This window comes from Leptinotarsa decemlineata, unplaced genomic scaffold (assembly GCF_025532065.1).
Source record: "Leptinotarsa decemlineata unplaced genomic scaffold, Ldec_3_MD MMD2_tig00026299_RagTag_RagTag, whole genome shotgun sequence".
NCBI classification, from domain to species: domain Eukaryota; kingdom Metazoa; phylum Arthropoda; class Insecta; order Coleoptera; family Chrysomelidae; genus Leptinotarsa; species Leptinotarsa decemlineata.
The window spans coordinates 7,557,242-7,577,502 of NW_027412676.1; the positions used below are offsets into that span (position 1 = coordinate 7,557,242).

Sequence of the window (20,261 nt, forward strand, 5' to 3'; positions counted from 1 at the left end):
GATCTGCGTTGTCGAATCCCTCATATGAAATTTCACGAAAAATATAGGGTGTTTCAAATGAAGTGAACATCAACATTCCGCCCACCAAAAAATATTTTCAAACTGTAGCTTTTACTTTGTGCATGAATATTGCAATCTTCCTCTGGATATTGGATATAAAAAAAATTTTAAACGCCTCAAAAACTAATCAAATGAAACAACACAAAAGCATGTTACTGATGTATGAGTGGACAAAATTAAACTACAGGTCTGTCTACAATTCCTGTACAAATTGTAGACAGCTTATAGCATTTAACCCTGATTCTTCTTTAGGAAAATACTGGATCATACCTATTTAAGATATTCATGGACCAAAAGAAAACTTCAGGTTATGGTGAAAGGCATTTAATTGCACTATGGAATTTTTTAAATTATATTACAATGAGATGGTATTATGTACATATATAAACCTGAGTTCTTATTTGCAGTCTTGTAAAAAAAAAACAATAATGAATTTTGCAGTAAAATATCATGTCCCCCACATTTAATTCAACCTTCTATTCCTCCGAATTTCAGGACTATTATAAAAAGAGCTTGCATCTCCATATATTGGTTCCCTTCCACTGGTGTTTCCACAACAAGAACAATTGAATCTGCAGGACGTTTGGCTGCGATTAGGAGTGTTTGGGGAGATGGTTGGAGTTATTCTTGTCATGTTAGCAGATAAGTTTGCAGCACACCGATGGGAAGTTTGACTTGGAGTAAATGTTTGGGTGGGAGTCAATAATCTACTCGGATTGACATTGACATTTACTACCGGCTGCATATAGTTTGAATAAACTGAAAAAAAAGACCATTAGTAACTCTTCTGATGAATTACAATTATTACTCAATTTGCAAGATGAGACGTTGCAAACTGAACAGCTGGTAAATTGGAAAAAGCAAATAATTACATTTAATACTCACAGTAAAATGTAAGGAAGAAAATTATCATCATAGCAATTGCCATAGCTATTGCATATTTGTAGTTCTGTAAGAACAGGAACACTGGAGACCTGCCCACCGAACAAAGTTGTTTTTCTAAATTTCCAGTGACTTTGACAATAACCTGTAAAAGTTAAATTAGATCTCGAACCCAAAAATTTTTAAATTTGGTTACCTTTAAATGCTGTTTGGTTGATGGTGATGATATAATGATACCCATAGCTTCTTGAATGTCTGCCAGTCTCCAGTGATAATCAACCAACTGGATTTCATATTTTCTGGAAGTTTCATTAACAGATTTACCTTTGCTGACATAGAGGATACTTGTATCAGCTGGATACACCTGAAATTAATGTATCAAGTAACATTACTGTAGTGGTAGTGTATTGATTTACTGAACCACTCAGTATATTAATTTATATTCGAAAGCGTAAGTTTTTAGGCAGAGATAAAAACAAGTAGGTATGAAATGATATATTTGTAAAATACACTGTAAAATTTCAAGAGAACTTTGTGGAAATGAACCAATGAAGTGGAATTGAAATTGCTTGTGTAATTGAAATAGAAATGTTTAGTAGTTTGGTATTTCTCATAGAATCCTGAAAGATTATTTTGAAAAAATGTACACATCTTAGCTCGAAATTTACCATACCTCATATAATAAATGCCATTAAATGGCATCCTCAATTTGAGTGTTTCTGAATTTTTATTGACTCAGAAACACAGGGATAATTTGAATGGAAAGGAAGAGGGAATGAACATTAGTAAAATCTGGTGATCTGTTCTTAATTGTACACAAACGAAGTCATTTGATCCAATTAAGAGAAACAAATCCACGCCCACCAATGATGATATGAAACCAGAGACAAATTCAAACATTGTAGTTTCTGTAGTTGTAGTTTCGACTGTCACATTATCGTTTTTGATGTCTACCGCAGTAGTAGACAAAACGTCAGGCAAAAACCTGCAGACTACTGCCAAAAACCCAGAAAATAGCTTTGACATAGTTATTACCGGCAGTGATGGTTTACACTCTTTGAATTAAAAGTATTGTTTTTATTTTATTTTTTAACTGTGTTGAAATCACTAATGCAAAGAAATTTGTTTCTTGGGATAAATAAAGGTGTAGTTCAAAAAAAATTTTCATTTCTCCATAACTGAAATTCTCCCGTCAAAGATGTCTCACAAAAATAGGGACCTATGATTTTGGTTTTTAGAATACCGAGCCAAACACAATCTTTGAAATACGGAGTTTTATGTCAACGAATATTTATCCAGAACAGTATACTGCCTACTTCATCTCCTGAAGTAGCCAAATTAGTTGGCGAAACACGTGTCGAGAAGAGTATTGCAGTTCTAGTGTTTCGGAGTTGTTATGTAGGTGGTGGTGGAAATGAGTCTGTTGATATGTCGGATTGACACAGGTTTATTGGCATCAATAGTATCCAGAGAAATTTACATATACATATAATCAGGTAGGACCACATTTACACTCATTGTTTATTAATATACCTATCTACAACCACGGCCATCGATCGACTGTTCGACCTCACCATTCCCTGATCTGGAGATCGTTCTCCGGGCATGCGCCCTTGGCACGCCAGAGATTCTCCCTTTCATAACGAATATTTATGTTGAAAAATCCATTATTTGTTAATCTACCTAGTCACATCTACCTGACTCAATCTATAAAATGCAATTGATTAGTTTTTGTGATGTTCAATGCCAAGAATTTATTTCTTTTCAAATTTTTTTTTATGTAGTCAATGTATCACTATTATGTGCAATCTTCCTCAATGACAGTTTCTATGTTTTGTATATGCAGCCTAATGGCAAACTTCATATATCTCAACAAACAAATGATGTTGACCAATATTACCCACAAAAAAATGCTATAATGTTTGACAACAAAAAATGTTTATCCATCACTCATCAATTTGAATTTTATATACTGTAAAATTTGACAAATACTGAATGCACTTATCTCTTCATGTATGATTTTCATAATTTAATAATTATATAACTTTTAGAATGTTGTATTATTTGAAAAAAAAGCTTGTTTCTGGATTGTCTTTGCATTTATATATGTATATATAGGAAGTTACTCGTGACGAATCTTCCAATGCACAGGTGCCCGATGGTTTTACTACAGCTTTCTGCACCGCATTAGCTGGGTTAGTTATTGTTTTCCGTCGGGTATCTGCCACACGTACCTACCTACAAAGTTGTAGGTTCACATGAGAGGCAAGGGGTAAGGTGTTTTTCATCTGAACTTGGGCATGTCATATGCACCTCTCTGGAATACGCTTATTATCCTGACTCCCACCCCGGAGTTGTATGTGTTTGTGAAGTTATTTCCGGACTTTGCAGGTGGCGCAGTGGGCGCCACCTGCAAATAAATATCATGACTAGTAGGAATTAGTTTCGTTTGTTTGGGGTACTCAGACGGTTCACTCTGTCTGAAATGACCTTCCCAGTACTGTCAAGGAGCAAGTACTCCAAAACCTGTCTATCGGTTGTCGTCACGACTGAATGAAATTAATTTCTGCTTTTCATATGTAGGAAGTTACTTGTGACGAATCTTCCGAATGGAAGACATTGCACAGGCACCTGCAGCCTGGAAAATAATTCTATGAAATTTTATATATATAGCTGCATATATATATATATATATATATATATATATATATATATATATATATATAAATATGAAAGTTATTGAGTGTCTTGATATAGAAACAGAAGTTAATATCGGACATAGCACTCATGAAAGTGGCAAACCATAGACACGTGTTTCGGGCTTTTGGCCCATCATCAGTATGGTGCAGCCAAGTGTAAGGATGGGCAACACTTGGTTACCAAAAGATAGAAATACAAATGCACGGAGCCACCAACAGGAGCCAACCGCACATTTGTGGTTTCAGTTGATAGATCTCGTGTTCACAAGAAAACTATCAAAATCACCACGGAGGCAGCTATAGCTACCTGCGTGACATCCGGGTCCAGGAAATTATACAAATATGAAAGTTATTGAGTGTCTTGATATAGAAACAGAAGTTAATATCGGACATAGCACTCATGAAAGTGGCAAACCATAGACACGTGTTTCGGGCTTTTGGCCCATCATCAGTATGGTGCAGCCAAGTGTAAGGATGGGCAACACTTGGTTACCAAAAGATAGAAATACAAATGCACGGAGCCACCAACAGGAGCCAACCGCACATTTGTGGTTTCAGTTGATAGATCTCGTGTTCACAAGAGGTAGCTATAGCTGCCTCCGTGGTGATTTTGATAGTTTTCTTGTGAACACGAGATCTATCAACTGAAACCACAAATGTGCGGTTGGCTCCTGTTGGTGGCTCCGTGCATTTGTATTTCTATCTTTTGGTAACCAAGTGTTGCCCATCCTTACACTTGGCTGCACCATACTGATGATGGGCCAAAAGCCCGAAACACGTGTCTATGGTTTGCCACTTTCATGAGTGCTATGTCCGATATTAACTTCTGTTTCTATATATATATATATATATATATATATATATATATATATATATATATATATATATATATATATATATATATATATATATATATATATACACGCAGCTGAGATGTAGTGGGCATCATCTCCCCTGTTTAGACTGTCAATCTTCTCAATTTTGATTGCCTCCCTTATGATTCTTATGAGAGTTTTTGTTCCTCTAATCTGTCTAAAATTCACCTATTTGTTTGGCCGACTTATTCTCCGCTTATATATGTCTTGGTTTTCTAGGTTGACTTTGTCTTTTGGTTTGTTCAACAAATTTCTGATGGTTCTCCTAGGTTTATAAGTTGTTTTTATGTTGTTTCGCATTGGAATTTTTATTTTATCTGTAACTCCTCTGAACTAGGGCTTTAGTTTCTTTTTATTGTATTTCTTATTTCTCCTTTATATTGTTTCGTGAATTTTATGATTTTTAAATCCTCCTGAAGAACTTTTTGTGTGTACTCAATTTCTTGTTTCTTTGTGTCTTCATCTATTAAACGTTCAGATCTGAATATAAGGGTATTAGCCACTAATAACACACTTTGTGAATAAGAAACCCTCTTAGACGATAAAGTACTTGTATATCAGATTCAAATGTTTCAGGTTCACACTTTTTTCATATTTGGGAGTCATCTGGTTTGTCTATTTCTTCCAAGTTTCTGGAAACACTGCAACCTCATGAGCTTATTGCATATAACTTCCATCTTTTTACGAATCCCATGCCAACAATGTTGTTTCCTGTACTACTTTCAGTTGTCCATGCATTGTGTACCTTCTGTGATGTAGTGCCTCACATTGGCCTAAAACATGGTTCTCATTCGTCCAGATCTGGTGCCTCCACAGCCGATTCAGGATCAAAATATGGAGTTGATGATCGATGTCTAGCACATTCATTAGCTTTATGATCTATAATATTTATAAAATTTCCGAAATTACCTGATACAAGATATAGGGATTGTAAACTTCTCTATAAATCTGGCCAGAATATTTTTTGGAAACCTTTAAAATTATATTTATAATATTTACCTCTATTTGATCAAGCACTTCTGGTAGTCCTATGACTGTGACTTCACCTGTAAAAACATTTTCTGCCAAAGTGATTTCAGGAGGTGTAAAAACACCGGGCAAAAACTTTATATTGAGTTGCTTTGATGTGATTTCACCATCTTCAGTAGAGGCCCAGAGTAACAAGTTGGTTCTCAATACAGATATGTCCATTCCACTTACTCCCAAATTAATCAGTTTGCATGCATACTGACCTAAAACCATTACCAAATATTAGAATAAAATATTAAAATATCTGATTGCAGATACACACCTGATTCAGGTACCCAACTGTTGGTTACATTAAATAGTTGGTCAATAGTAATAGGCAGTGTATCATTAGAGAATTGTATGAAGCATCTGAATCCATGAGGTCTTATCAACTTTCGAACATCAGTTCTACACCTCCAGCCTTGTATCTGAAAATAAGTTCAAACATTGAGTAAACTCAAAATGTGAATCCGATTGCACGATTCTCATCACTGATTCTTACTGACGTCTCAATCTGCCTACTTCTTTGACTGAAAAAATTATGATCAAAATGATTTATTCTCTGAAAATAATTGATCATCAAAAAGAAACCCCTACTGACCTATGCATGAATTAATCCACTGAAATTTAAACCGGGGTATTAAAATGTGATCAGGGTAGTCATTAACCCATTTAGGATAGAATTATTATAAATATTACTTGAGATTAGCGGTAGATACTTAATGATTTATTTTTTGTTGAAAAATATAAGTAGAATTACAAAAAAGCTCAGTTGGTTCAACCTAAAGAATTCAAAGTTTTACAGCCCATGTATAAGTGACTTTTTTGAAATAAATTGGTGTTCTGAGACCATGGTATCAGGAAATTTCTAGATCTGGTGGGATACTGATGAATTATCTAAGAGCAATAAATTTAGTCAGTTTCAGTCATCACCCAATGATACCAACAGAGAGTATTTTTATTCAGTTTTGTTAAAAATGTTTTCAAGAGATTCTACTTAGTACTGAATACACTTGAAGAAGCTATTGTATAGTGAAATACGTGTACTTGTCAAGTGAAAACCTCACTATAAAGTGTTATTTGAATGCGTCCAATTTTACCTATCAAACTTGGTCTTGTTTTTTAAGCAAATATACAAAGCTCACAGAGGTATAAATCAGCAACTGTTGAATTTTTTTTTTAAGAATTATTACAAAACTTACCAACGAAAACCTGTAATTATTCTGATTGGAAACTTTGGTAGAATCAAATAAAGTATACCTTATAAAAAAAGTACATTAATTACTATTGGCAAAGTAGAATTAATATTTTTCTTGACAGAGATTAGATACAAATTATATGTTTATTTTTTGTAAGGATTAATATCTTGTTGACATAGTATAAGTGTAGATTGTAAATACAGGGTGTCAATTTGAAATCTTCCCATCCTTAATATCTTCTTTCCAGTAAACAATATGAAGAATTGAAAAAAACCTTCAAGGACTGTTTGTAGCCCTTGTGGTTTAACCCCCTAAGAGGAGTAGATGTTACCCTTAGAATTTTAAATGGGAAGGGGGTCAAGTGGCACATTATTTTGATTGGCGTTCAATTTTGCTTCCAATGGTACTCTGACTTATTATTTCTTGATGAGCATTTTCCGAAAAATATAGTTCTAAACTAAAAGAAGTAATTATTAGTACGCCTTTACTGAGATGCATGGTTTGACCAGAACTGGTAATAATGTTAGGTGGTACCGTTCCAACCCTTTACTAGGAACATTAGCCATTAGCTCCAATTTACATCAAAAACTAGTCTAATAGTAAAACGTAGATGGTAGTAAAGTCTTGTTTAGTGAATGCTGAATTTTTAATTCTCATCGCAGATAGTGTACAGATAGCCGTCCTTTTTTGCTACTTCTGCTGTAGTAAAGAGTTTCTGTTTTCAGGCAAAAAATTGGTTCGCAAATTTGAATGATGTGGTAGTAATGTGCGTATAAATGTTAGAAATCACACGTTAAAAGGTAAGACCTCGTTAGTCCTCAGCTCGCACAAGTTTCTCAACTTCTGAGAGTTGTCGTTCGTATGGGGGCGACAGCTGATTAACGAAAAAACAGAACAGATTTTAAACAGATAGTTGTAACTGTTGGGCCGTTTAGTGATTACTTTAATGAGTGTATAAAAGTGTAAAAATGGTTTACATTTTTCATGACATAATCGAAATGATTATAATTCATGGAGAAGTTGGAAAGTGCGCACGAAGGGCGGCATGGTTTTTTAACGAAAAACATCCAAATCGTAATGTAAGTCACCGGTATGTGCATGATTTTCAGCAGGACGGTGCTCCACCTCATTATTTTCTTCCCGTCCGACAGTGATTAAACGAGAGATTTCCGGATAGATGGATTGGCAGAAGGGGAGCAGTTAAATGGCCTCCGAGATCACCGGATTCAACCCCCTTAGGTTTTTTTTTGGGGGCATCTTAAATCCGTTCTTTATAAAACACAACCTTTTGATATTGATGAACTTAAAAGCCGAATTACAGCAGCATGCCAGTCAATTCCTAGTGAAGTTTTCCATAATGTTAGAGGGGAGTTCGAAAACAGACTTTACTACTGTTTAAAGCAAAATGGACATTTCAAACAGTCTATAAGATAAGCAAATGAAATTTTATTTTATAAAAAGACAATAACCAACAAATAAAAAATCTCACGTAATACATTTATACCTGTCATTCAAGGGTTGGAACGGTGCCACCTACTCTTCTAACCATTTTGTTCAAAAGGAGTCAATACAATAATGCATCTCAGAACAGGCAAATTCTAATTACATGTGTAAGTTTAGAATGTTATTTTTTGGAAAACACTCATCGATAAATAATAAGTCAGGGTACCGTTGGAAGCAGAATTGAACACACCAATCAAAATGATGTGCCACTCGACCCCCCTTCTTTCTAAGGGTAACATCTACCCCTCCTAGGGGGTTGAACCACGAGGGCTGCAAATAGTCCTTGAAAGAGTCCCCTTGACAATAAAGTTGATCTGTTTTCAAATTGACACCCTGTATAAGAAATCGTGTAATTCAATGTTTGTGTCTGAAAGTTATTTCTTGCACAATCTACACATCTTTGAACCGAGTTTATTTTTTGAAATTCATTGTTTTCTTCCTTTTTTGGAACATTCCCACATTTTTTTCATATAAAGATGAAGAAGTAGAGAGCCAAAACCTTTCTTTCCCACAAAATTATTCTCTCCCAAAATTTGAAAAAGCTATTGAATAGCGAAACACTTGTTAAGGTTTTGTCAACTGTCAACTGTGTAATTCTCACGATGAAGTATTACTTGAATAAGTTATGGATTTACATCAAGTATTGGCCAATTCCATCACAGATCTTTTATAGTCCTGCGTTCCTTAGTCAAGTATGAATTATATTCATAAGTGTCCCATGCAAATTCCAATTTGTACTCTCAGATACGTAAAAAATGATTTTTGACGGATTCAATTTTGATTCAGTGTTTCGATTACTAAATATCGATATTGTTTTCAAACACTGAAATATAGCCTCTAGAATCAAAATATTACTGGAGTTTTATCCACAACAACAAACCGTTATTTTTAATATCTCGACACGTGTTTCAATCATCAAGTGATCATCTTCAAGTACGATCATCTTGATAAAACTCCAGCGATATTCATTACTAGAAACAGTGCATTACAAGTCTAGAAATAGAGACTAATAAGGAATCAGTGTGTTACATAATATTGTAGAAATTTTTTTATCGACCTTTTTTTGGGTAATTGTTACCTTCCACAATCTGAAAAAATATAAAAATTATAATGGAGAACTTTATACAAGTTTTTTAGATTGTGGAAGGTAACAATTACCCAAAAAAAGGTCGATAAAAAAACTGATTTTTTCCTCCACAAAAAATGGCAATATTGTAGAAATATAGCGGTGCATCTCACTTCAATATCAAAATTATGTTTTTTTCAAGTGAACTCTTTGTTGGTCCATGCTAAAACACAATAACTGACATGTAAACGAAAAATCACTGGTTCCGGAGATATATTATAAGCAAACACAGTTTCTACTTCTTTTCTTACCCGTTTTTTGCTTCCTAGTTAATCAATTTTTCATTTCTGTGTTTTGGCATGGGTCAATCGTTTTGTGCTTTCATAGAAATGATATTCATTATGTTCGTTAAAAATGAACTTCCATGAATACTTTGGTTCCAAAATATACATTTCACTATTTTTATTTTGAATGTTAGATTTACAATATCTCATTTAAATTCTACTCCTGTATTTTAGGAGGGAATGGATGTTTACCTATGTCTCAATATACATATACTGTTTTCTATGACTTACCAGGTTATTAGTTTTGATGCCAATTGTCTCTTGACTCTGCAAGACTAGAATGACTCTGACCACACTGTTTTCAATGCCATTTGTTAATATCAAATTCGGATCTTCCAAAATTTCTATCTCACTCACTGGGTCTATCTGGATATGAATAGGAGCAGATTGTAATAGAGAATGTGTCAAAATAACAACTCCTTCTTTATTTCCAACAAATCCTATGTCAAGAGCTGGATTGATGTGCATTAGAGTGATGTCACTGCTCTTCCAAGTTCCAGGTGCATTATATTCCGTAACTACAGGAGTCCACAAACATATCACATCCCCAGTTGTCAATCGACTAAGAATCGGTCTCACTGATTGTTCAACATTAATTTTCACGTAGTCTGCTGTTTTTTGGATACCTATGATGATAACCAGAAATTTTCATAAACAAAAATATTCCTTTCGAAAATTTATTTATTTATGGGGTTCATTGTGAATGAACCCCATTACAGTAAAAATCACATTAAAAAAAAGGTGGACCAATATAAATATAAGTGCATAACATAATTACCAAAAAGGAGATACAGTATTTCACATAATCTAACATTATACCATGTGAAACCATATCTCTAATAACAAATTTTTAATGTGTTATATTCTTGTTCTTGTCTACGTTCTTTTAGTGAGTGTTTTTCATAGTTTGTGGAATTAAAGCATAACAAATAATCGTGCATGAGATTTTTTAAGGTAGGTACATTGGTAGTGGATTTTAATGTAGTCTTAATCATCTGCTAATGGTACTAACTTGGTTTATGAAACGCACGTCGAGAGACAGTATCTCTGTTCTAGTGAGAAAAAAGTGTTTTCAACACTAGAACTAAAATTTATGTAGTGTGCGCGCGCGCACGTACGTAGGAGCGTGGGTGAGGCGCGTTTAAGGGGGGAGGGTGTGGACGAATGTGAGCGTGGGTGTGGGCATGTGTGTGGGCGTGGGCACATGAGTGGGCATAGGCACATGAGTGGGCGCAGGCACATGAGTGGGCGTGGGCACCTGTGTAGGCGTGGGTGCCAGCTTGTGTTAAGAATATTTGCAATTCACTATTCTGATAAGTTTTAATAGTGTGCTGCAATGAATGAAACTCCAAAATCAATAAAGAATTTTTTTGTCTTAATCAATCAAATGTTTTTGAACTGACAACTGACATTGAACTGTATAGCAATTTTGAAATGGCTGACTGATTACACACACTCTGATAGTTTTCTACATTTTCATTGTTGATTGGAGGAATAAAACTGAGCTTCTATACTATTCAATAAATGGCATATCCTAATAAATGTTTCAAAAGAAAATACAATAGGGGAGTCCCATCAGGACATGCATTTAATGTATTGGAAATTCTCCTTATTGTAGCCAATAAATATCAAGAGTTACTTTGAAATTTAGTTTGTCCTAGTAGATCAGAACAGCCAATAAAATTATGAAAAAGTTTATATAGGGTAAGCACCTTTTAAACTCCCAGCTTTCAAAGTTGAATCTGTCCATCATCAATCTGTTCCCCGCTATGGATATATATTTTCAATTTTGAAAGTCAAATATTTGAGGAACATTTTCTTCATATTTTCGATCACGAAAATGTGTAAAATATAAAAATATAGTAAGGACTCCATATAGTAGAACAATATTCTAACTTTGACCTAACATAAGAAAACTGTAGTTTTCTCAGCAACAATATTAGTAAAAGTTTCTGCAATTGTTCAATATAAAACCATACATCCTAAATGCCTCTGAAAGTTTGACTTCATTGTGCCCAAAAAAACTCAGTATTCTTTTCTTGAAAGAAAAAAAACTCTCAGATCTTATATGAAAATTCAAAGAAATTTTTTCTTTGTATACGTAACATTAAGTGATAAATTATTAGACAAGCACCAACCTTGTACCACATTCAGGTTATTTTGAAGCAACGTTCTAGTATCTAAATCATCAGAAGCCTTTGAGAAATCAACATAGATTTCATCTATCTGACCCCCCAAATCAAGAGTATTGGAGATTTGTTGGGTAATAGTAAGAATATTGGATTCCGTAGACCTTTGACTCATAAAACTCCGAGTTATTGACTCTAACTGCATGATATATTATTTATACATCATATATACAAACTAAATGATAGTGTTTCTCCTTATAGAATAGTTAACTCAGTTTTGTCAACTGATGGAGCATTCAGATAGAAAATAGACAATTCAAGATTTTTTCACATGGCCATATATTTATTGAATGTTTTCAGGATGACATCCTCATGTTTGTATTCAAGTCTGAAGTTGATGTGATTGTACTTCACTTCAGGCCAGTAGGTACTTTTGCAAATTTGTTTCTTAAGATGGGGTTCAACTCCTACCACGAAAGATTGGTTATCATGTCTAGAACTTATAGTTTGTTCACATTGATATTGTCTGAATTTGTGCAGGTTTTTCCGTATTTTTCAATATTTTTTCCTGCAACTTCATCTGGTACCTTCGTCAAAACAAAACATAGTTTCTTTTAGAGTTATAGTATGCGGTATAGTTTAAGAACGAAAAAAAGCGACGAATCAACAGGTGAAATAAGTGATAATTAGAAAGTGTATATGAAGTATAGTGTTTTGTTGTAATTCCGAATCAGTGCATTAAGATATTAAATTTGAATGATCACAGTCAACTCACCTTCTGCCCATGCTTTCAACATCGTATTCCCTTCTTTTTTAGTATAAATCCAAACAGATGCATCCTCACTACCTTCGGTTACTTTTACCAAATCACACCTACTGGTTCTAACTTTCAAGTGTTTAGGGCCTCCATGGAATGTATTTCCTATATTATCATGAAAGGTGGCTTTCAGTTGAAATTCGGTACCTAGTGGCAGAGTCCTGAGAGGACTATCAGAGTGAATGCGCCAATTGGCAATAACTTTCAGATTCATATACTGGATCGGTTTCACTTCAACGACTATTGATAAGTACTGCTTGAGGCCCTGCTCATCGGTGGTTGTGGCCATAAGGAGTGCATGACCAAGAACACCATAAGACTGCAGTAAACCTGTAGGTGTGACGGTAACAATAATATCGGACGTTATAGATTTATCAGCAAGTAGTTCAGTAGAAGGCGCTTTGTCTCCTGGTAAGCTGAAAAAATAGAACTGTATGATTTCTCAGAGGAAATTCACTTCAAAAAGTTTGATCCTAACGAATTTTAATAATAATTAGTTTATTGCACTATATACATAAAAAATATGAAAGGTAGTAAAAAAATAGATATCAAAATGCATAATGCAAATACTTGACTACATATTTTTTCGTTGTTTATTTTTAAGAAAGTATATCATTGAAAATTAAATATGGAAGGGCTCTAGATTACACGGTAAACTGATGAGAGGTTGTTTTATCCCTTCTCAATGCGGAGGATAGATGGTTATGAAACTTCATGCATGAACAGAGAGCTATCTTTTCAATAGGTTAGATAGATTGAAGTTAGTGGGGTGCCTAGTGCCATAAAAATGATGAGTCAAGTGAGGTTCAAAAGAGTGTTGAATCTTGAAAATAAATATATACAGGCCGGTAACATTGCTACATTCTTTAGTAATAGTATATCCGTTTATTTATTCCCAAGAACCTACAAAGGTGGTTTATACAGGGAATCATTCATACAAGAAATATTCATACATAAATATATAACTTCAAAGGGAGCTACTTCAGAATTGATCTAATTAATAACAAGAGCAGATATGAAGATGATAAATGGGAAAAAAGTAACTATCGTGGGGAACAGAACAGTTATACAGGGAAAACTAAAAATGCTGTTTTCTGTTTTCCACAAATAAAATTGTTATTTAAGAATATATGAGAAGTTTTATAGTATTCGATATGTACTATAACAATAAATCTTTGATTGAATGTTTCATGTCAATAAATATATCAAAATCATCTGGTGATTTTTCCAGTTTTTAATTCTTCTTGTTTTGTTTTCGATAATTCCAATTTTTCAAGAAATTACCTCACTTTTAGTAGTGGTCTACACTATAACTGTGATATCAATGATAATTATACCCATATGAAATGTTCAGAGATGAAATCAAAATATTTTTTGGATATAATCATCAAGTTTCCAAAATATGTTACAAAAAGTAAGAATATATTGTCGGACGTTTCTGGGTTTGCAAGTTTTTATGTCTGATGTTTTTTCTGCTACTGTGGCAGATGATGCGGCAACGGTCTACATGATCTACCTTGCTGCAATGCGCAATGAAAATGGTCCTGGTGTGTTTGACTTATAATGGGATCAGGTGTTGGGAGGCTGATTGCTCTTTTACCTGATTTGTCCGACCATTTTTCGATTATTGGGAGAACCTCTGTGTTATGAAGTACCGGTATCAAAGTCTTGGTAATATTTAAGTTCTCTTCCTCTGGGTGCCAGGGCATTCAGGAATCACAGGTAATGATAAAGCTGATGAATGCGCTAGACGCGGATCATCAACTTCATATATAGGTCCTGAACCAGCTCTGGGGATACCAAAATCATTGGTACGAAACCAGATTAGGACATGGACCAATAAGAAACATACAAAGTACTGGACAAAAGTACCTGGCAACAAACACAGTAGAACCTTCATTAGGGAACCGTCCGAGAAAAGAACCGAAGAACTACTTCAATATAGTAGGGATCGGCTCAGAATAATTACAGGGTTACTAACCGGTCATTGTCCGCTTAGAGGACACCTGAATAAAATGGGGCTGTACAATGGAGACCTCAACTGCAGATTATGCAACGAAGGGACAGAAACAGCTCTACACATATTATGCGAATGTGAGGCACTGAATCACGGGAGGCAGGCAATATATGGACGTACAAAATTACGCCCAGAAGAATATGATGAACATCCAACACAGAACCTGTACAAACTAGTACAGGGAACGAGACTACTTCTATGTTCTTTTATTCTTTGGAAAAGTTTTGGACAAGAACAACAAGTCAACTTATCTGACACTGAAATTATGTATTTATTGTTTTTAATAAATTTGTTTGAATTATTATTTGTTCTCTGAACTAAGTCATAACCTTTCTTCTTATAGAAACGAGCAATATTATCAGGTGGCCTAACCGAGGTAGGGGAATGTCCTATGATGGTACTACTATAAATTCTTAGAGTTGGATAGACCTGGTTCATAGCTTGTTTCTGTAATTTTTTTAGAAAGAATCGAGTCATTAATATCCACCTTGTATCAGTTGACAGCAAGTTGGTGAAACTTATTTCTCTATGAAAATTACTTCCTGATAGTGAAAAATGTAATAGTCTGCGAAATGATTTTGTAAACTAATTTGGGAAAATATCACAAATATCACAATTAGTTTAGTTTTTTATAGTTTGAGTATACATCATATTATTATCTTATGTTTCCTAACATAAATATTTTTAAAGTATTATTATCATTATTCAAGGACCCAATGGGATGAACCTGGTCTCTTCAAGTATAGCTCAGTAGAAAAAAATATACTCACAAATATGTTACTTTTGATGAAGTACTATCCATATTAGTTTCTAATTGTACCTCTGAGAACGGAGCCATAAGCAGTGAATTTCCGAGAAAATTTTTGGGAAACACAAACGAGAATGATTGAATAACTTCAATGTCAATCCAAGCAGATAACATAACTGTTTCAATATTCTGAATGTTGAGAGTTGGACCAGGCACTGTAGCATTGACAAATAGTCTTGTTTTTCCTGGTACCAAACCGAGAACCTTTGCAGCTACCCGGTCAGTTTTTTTCTTGAATACCCCTATTGGGTGAAAGACTCCACTCAGATCTACTAGTAATTTGTCATCAACAGTCCACTTGAAAAGTATTGGAGGATCTTCCAATGATCCAAGAATCATGGGAGATATGTCAGGTACACCAACACACCAAAAAGGTACTGTGGCTCCCACTTTGAATCTGAGTAGGGATGACACGATTTTTAAAGCTTGCAGTTGAACAATTTGAATTTCCACTGTATCCTGAAAGAATTATGTGATATTCATTCATTTGTAGTTTGAGACTACTATTTCTGAAAAAACTTACTTCTGAATATATAACCTTTTGTCCAGTAGAAGGGTGAATTCCCACTGCTTGAGCAGTAATTTTAGTTAGACCTATCGATTTTCCTCTTATGAGCCCCTTTTCGGAAACGGCTGTGAAAGAATAAAGTTGTAAAACTAATTGCAAAATTATACACCAATTATATAATTATTTATCCAGGACCACTAGTAATTAGTAACAATGCCTGTCTTAGAGTACTATTGAATAATACCAGAATTTTGATTATATTTCTTTTGGTTCTGTAGATAAGTGAAAAATAAAAAATTTTGAAATTTTATTTTGTTTATCTTTTACTGGGCTGTTGTTTAAAGAATAAATACTCTTTGTTATATGCTCGAGCTTTCGAGAATGTTTATTCCCTTTATCAAGACATTAACTTGAGATTATAATAAAAAGTCAGACGTGGCAATGAGAAAAACAAAGTTAATACTTTTTATCATGTAGAAAAGTGTCACACATCCAATTCAAAGTTTGAGAGAAAAAGTACAAAAAACTCATTTTATTTAAACATTCAAAATTATATCACTACCCATGCTTGGCACTTACTCGGCTTTTTGGTTGCTACCACACCACCAAGTAAGTGCCAAGCATGGCCAGTGAAATAATTTTAATGTTTAAATAAAATAAGTTTTTTGTACTTTTTCTCTCAAACTTTAAATTGAATGTGTGACACTTTTCTACATGATGAAAAGTATTAACTTTGTTTTTCTCATTGCCACGTCTGACTTTTTACTATAACCTCAAGTTAATGTCTTGATAAAGGGAATAAAAATATATATCCAATAAATTGTTCCAATATTTTGGTCTAATATGTTCTAAAACTTTAGCCACTATAATGACATATTCATTAACTTGATAAAATACGAAACGAAATGTTTGAAGGTGGTTGACAATGTTTCGTGTTTCATTAGTTCGGACTTCCATTATCTAATATGTTTAAATTGTCTGAGGAAACGAAATATTGAATAGTGTAGTGTATTGGACAGTAGTGTATTGGACTCACTTACATATACATTGTATACAATCTATCAATTGGAGTGATTGCTAAGTTGATAAATTTATTGAAAAATTTCAGTAAATCAAGATTTAAAAATATCTAAACAAATATCTCCTGTATTATCAATATTTTATATATTCCATACATATTTTGCGAATTTGTTAAACATTTCAATGTTCTTTATTATATTGCTAATTTGTTTCCTAGTATAAACATCTAAGGTTTCTCTAACCCAAAATAAAATAAAAATATGAATACAATTTCACATTAGCTGAAAAATATAAATGTCTATTCCAATAATCAATTAATAACACACCATGTCATTGTGAGGAATAAATATGTATTCTGCCTCAATCTTAGTGTTATACATTTTTATGTGACGCTGGCCTTTTATAAATCTTTTATATTCTTTCTCATTTCCCATTAACATATTTTCAGTGAGTTTGCACAACACCATCTACATATATTTTCCAGTGTCTCATTGATTACTTTGACCATATACTTATAGTGTGAATATGAGAAATATATAATTGAATCATTGGCAAACAAAGAATTCAACATCTTCCAACATTAAGCACTATATCATCAATATATAATATGAACAACAGAGGTCCAAGGACACTTTCTTGTAGTACACCTTGATCATTTCTGGTTTCACCAGATAGTAACATTGTTCAATGTAAGTCTCTCTCATCTGTTGTCAAAGCCTAAGCCTCTCCAACAAACACTATCGAGTTTTTTTTATCAATCGAGCTCCATTGATGATTTCAGTTATAGGTCATAATTGTTTTTCAAATTAACGAATACACACTATATATCTAATATGTTTTTTGGTTCGTATAAATTAATAGTGGTTCCTCATAATAGCGATATACATATTCGATTAAGATTCAAATCAAATTGACATTCATATTATCATCATCTATTAGGACTAACTTTGTTGTGAAGTAATATTTGGGGAAATTCTTTTATTAATTATACAGTCAAGTTATCAAGTGTTACACATATGTCAAAAACCCTTACTTGCTATTTTTGAAGAGGCCACTGCAAAAATAACATTTGTATCAGGGTATGGTCCACCTTTAATTGCCAACTGTATCATGGAACCGACAAGTATTGACCCATTTCTTGGAGACAGTCTAAGAGGTTCGAAAACCTGCAAATCAATAGGCGCACTTGTCACTTCTTCATCACCGCCAGCAACGGAGAATACAAGTTTGGTTTCACCTATTTCCACTCCTGCAATAAAATAATAACCCAATGTAACCAGAAAGTCTATAGAGTAAAAAATATTACTGGTTTATAGTCTGATATTGACAGAAATGGATTTAAAATCCTGTCAATATTAAACTATAGGGAACTATACCAACAATTCTTCTATTCAACTTTCTTTTTGAAATTGAAGTTATTCATTTAATGTGGCTTTTCATCTTATCCGAATTTTTTTTTTGATATTCGATTTTCAAGGTACACAATGAATTTTTACATCAAAAAACTATTTGTAAACCTCTGCTCTTATTCCAAGCTGAATATTTGAAAATTTGATTTTAAACTTTGTTCCGTTGTCAATATATTTTTTTTCCGAGATTCGCTAACTAGAAGAATTTAGCAATAGTTAGCTGGAACTCCTATAGGGTGGTCGAAATCATGACGTCGAAAATTTCCTGTATCAAGGGGTATCCTGAATTACCTCTTGGAACATGTAGCACAAAAGTACTGAATAGGGAACTCGGCTTTTTAAATTAAAAATGATTTGATTAATTAAACATGTTTAAAAATCCTCAAAATTTACGTTACATGTGTTAGATTATAGTCAATTTTATTCTATTTTAGGACTTATGCACCAATCTTGAGTCATAAATCACAAGTATTAAAAAGTCACATGCAGTTGGACATTGATTTTCAGTGGCAACATTCATGCAGGAGCATAGCATTAGGAGTGAAATTTTACAAACACATTTAAATGAACATGTTATGAATGAAAATTAACTGAGCTTACCGATTTCAACATTAGAAAACAGATTTGATAAAGGAGACTGACATTCAATTTGATTTGGTTATTCACTGAATGTTCCCAAAAGATCGATTTTCAAACCTTTCTCTTCCAAACATAACACGTTATTGTCGTGACTGAGCTGCCAAAAAATTGTTTGCAAATATGGAATCAATCTTCTAATTCAAAAAACTACTCCTATGCTCTTTTGTTCTCTGGAAAAAAGTTTTCCCGTTTGGTCAATATAAAGTCGATAATAGCTACCTTGTAACAGTTGTTGATAGCAATTTGTTTTATGAAACTCAGTTCTCACTGAAAATAATTTTCGTAGAGTGTAATATTTGATAGTCTGGGAAACACAGTATTGAATGGTGCTTCTTTATGCTGATAGGAATGCGTGGACGAATTTTATATGACATAATCCCTGTATATGACCCCTGTAAGATGTAAGATGAGTGTAATAATAACACTAGCACAATGAAATATAAAAAAAATGTATGTAAAAAATGAAATGAACAATGAACATTACATATAAAGATTTCAGTATCATATGTTAAGTAACATTTAAATAGATAATGAAATATAGGTACACATATACATTAAATTATTATTAAAACAGTGATATTTAGTAAAAATATAAACATAAAAATATAAAAAAAAAATATAAAAATAAAAACAATAGATGATAGCCAATAATGTCCCAAATAATTCCACATAACTATAGAATTTGTATTCTATAACTTTTTTTAAAATTCTTTAAGTACTCTTTTAAAATGGATTTTTTTAAATTTCTTCCAGTCTGTTTATATATATATATATATATATATATATATATATATATATTGGAATTTCTTGTATTATAATTATGAATGTTTTTATTGAATTTGATGTAATCTTCAAAATATTCTGGTGCCATTCCATTTACAATTTTGTATACTAGAGTCATTGTAAAATAGTAGAGTCTGCTTTCAACTGATAATCAATTCAAACAATCAAGAATACTTTTTATGGGAGTACGGTGATTACTCTCATCCCTCGATTTATTTATTCAACGGGTAACCCCCAATTTTTATACAATATATTAACCAGTTAACTATTCTAGTATCTATATATGTAATAAATCAACCTACATAGAGAAAATTAAAATAAAATTTTGATAAAAAAAATTGTTTTATAAATCTATACCACGTAGAGTATATCTAAGAGTGCTCTGAGAGATGTGAAAAAAAATCAATATTGGTCTCATTGGCATTCGATAGAAATCTGGACAAAGGAGAATGGTTTCCATATTTACACCTATGACAGTCGAGACTGAAAGTTTGG

At 33.2% G+C, this 20,261-nt stretch overlaps 1 protein-coding gene across 1 annotated transcript in view; it reads right to left on the reverse strand.

The window, feature by feature from the left end:
- Nucleotides 1–368: 368 nt before the first annotated feature.
- The window catches only part of Gp210 (nucleoporin 210), a 29,707-nt gene continuing 9,814 nt past the window's right edge, over nt 369–20,261 (reverse strand). Inside the window, exons 9-18 of the mRNA XM_023163089.2 lie at nt 17,969–18,184; nt 15,931–16,040; nt 15,370–15,866; nt 12,541–12,998; nt 9,868–10,262; nt 5,808–5,952; nt 5,516–5,748; nt 1,139–1,306; nt 946–1,087; nt 369–819 (exon numbers count right to left, since the gene is read on the reverse strand). Of these exons, the coding sequence (XP_023018857.2) occupies nt 524–819; nt 946–1,087; nt 1,139–1,306; nt 5,516–5,748; nt 5,808–5,952; nt 9,868–10,262; nt 12,541–12,998; nt 15,370–15,866; nt 15,931–16,040; nt 17,969–18,184 (2,660 nt within the window). The 3' untranslated portion in view covers nt 369–523. The remainder of the gene's footprint in view (nt 820–945; nt 1,088–1,138; nt 1,307–5,515; nt 5,749–5,807; nt 5,953–9,867; nt 10,263–12,540; nt 12,999–15,369; nt 15,867–15,930; nt 16,041–17,968; nt 18,185–20,261) is intronic.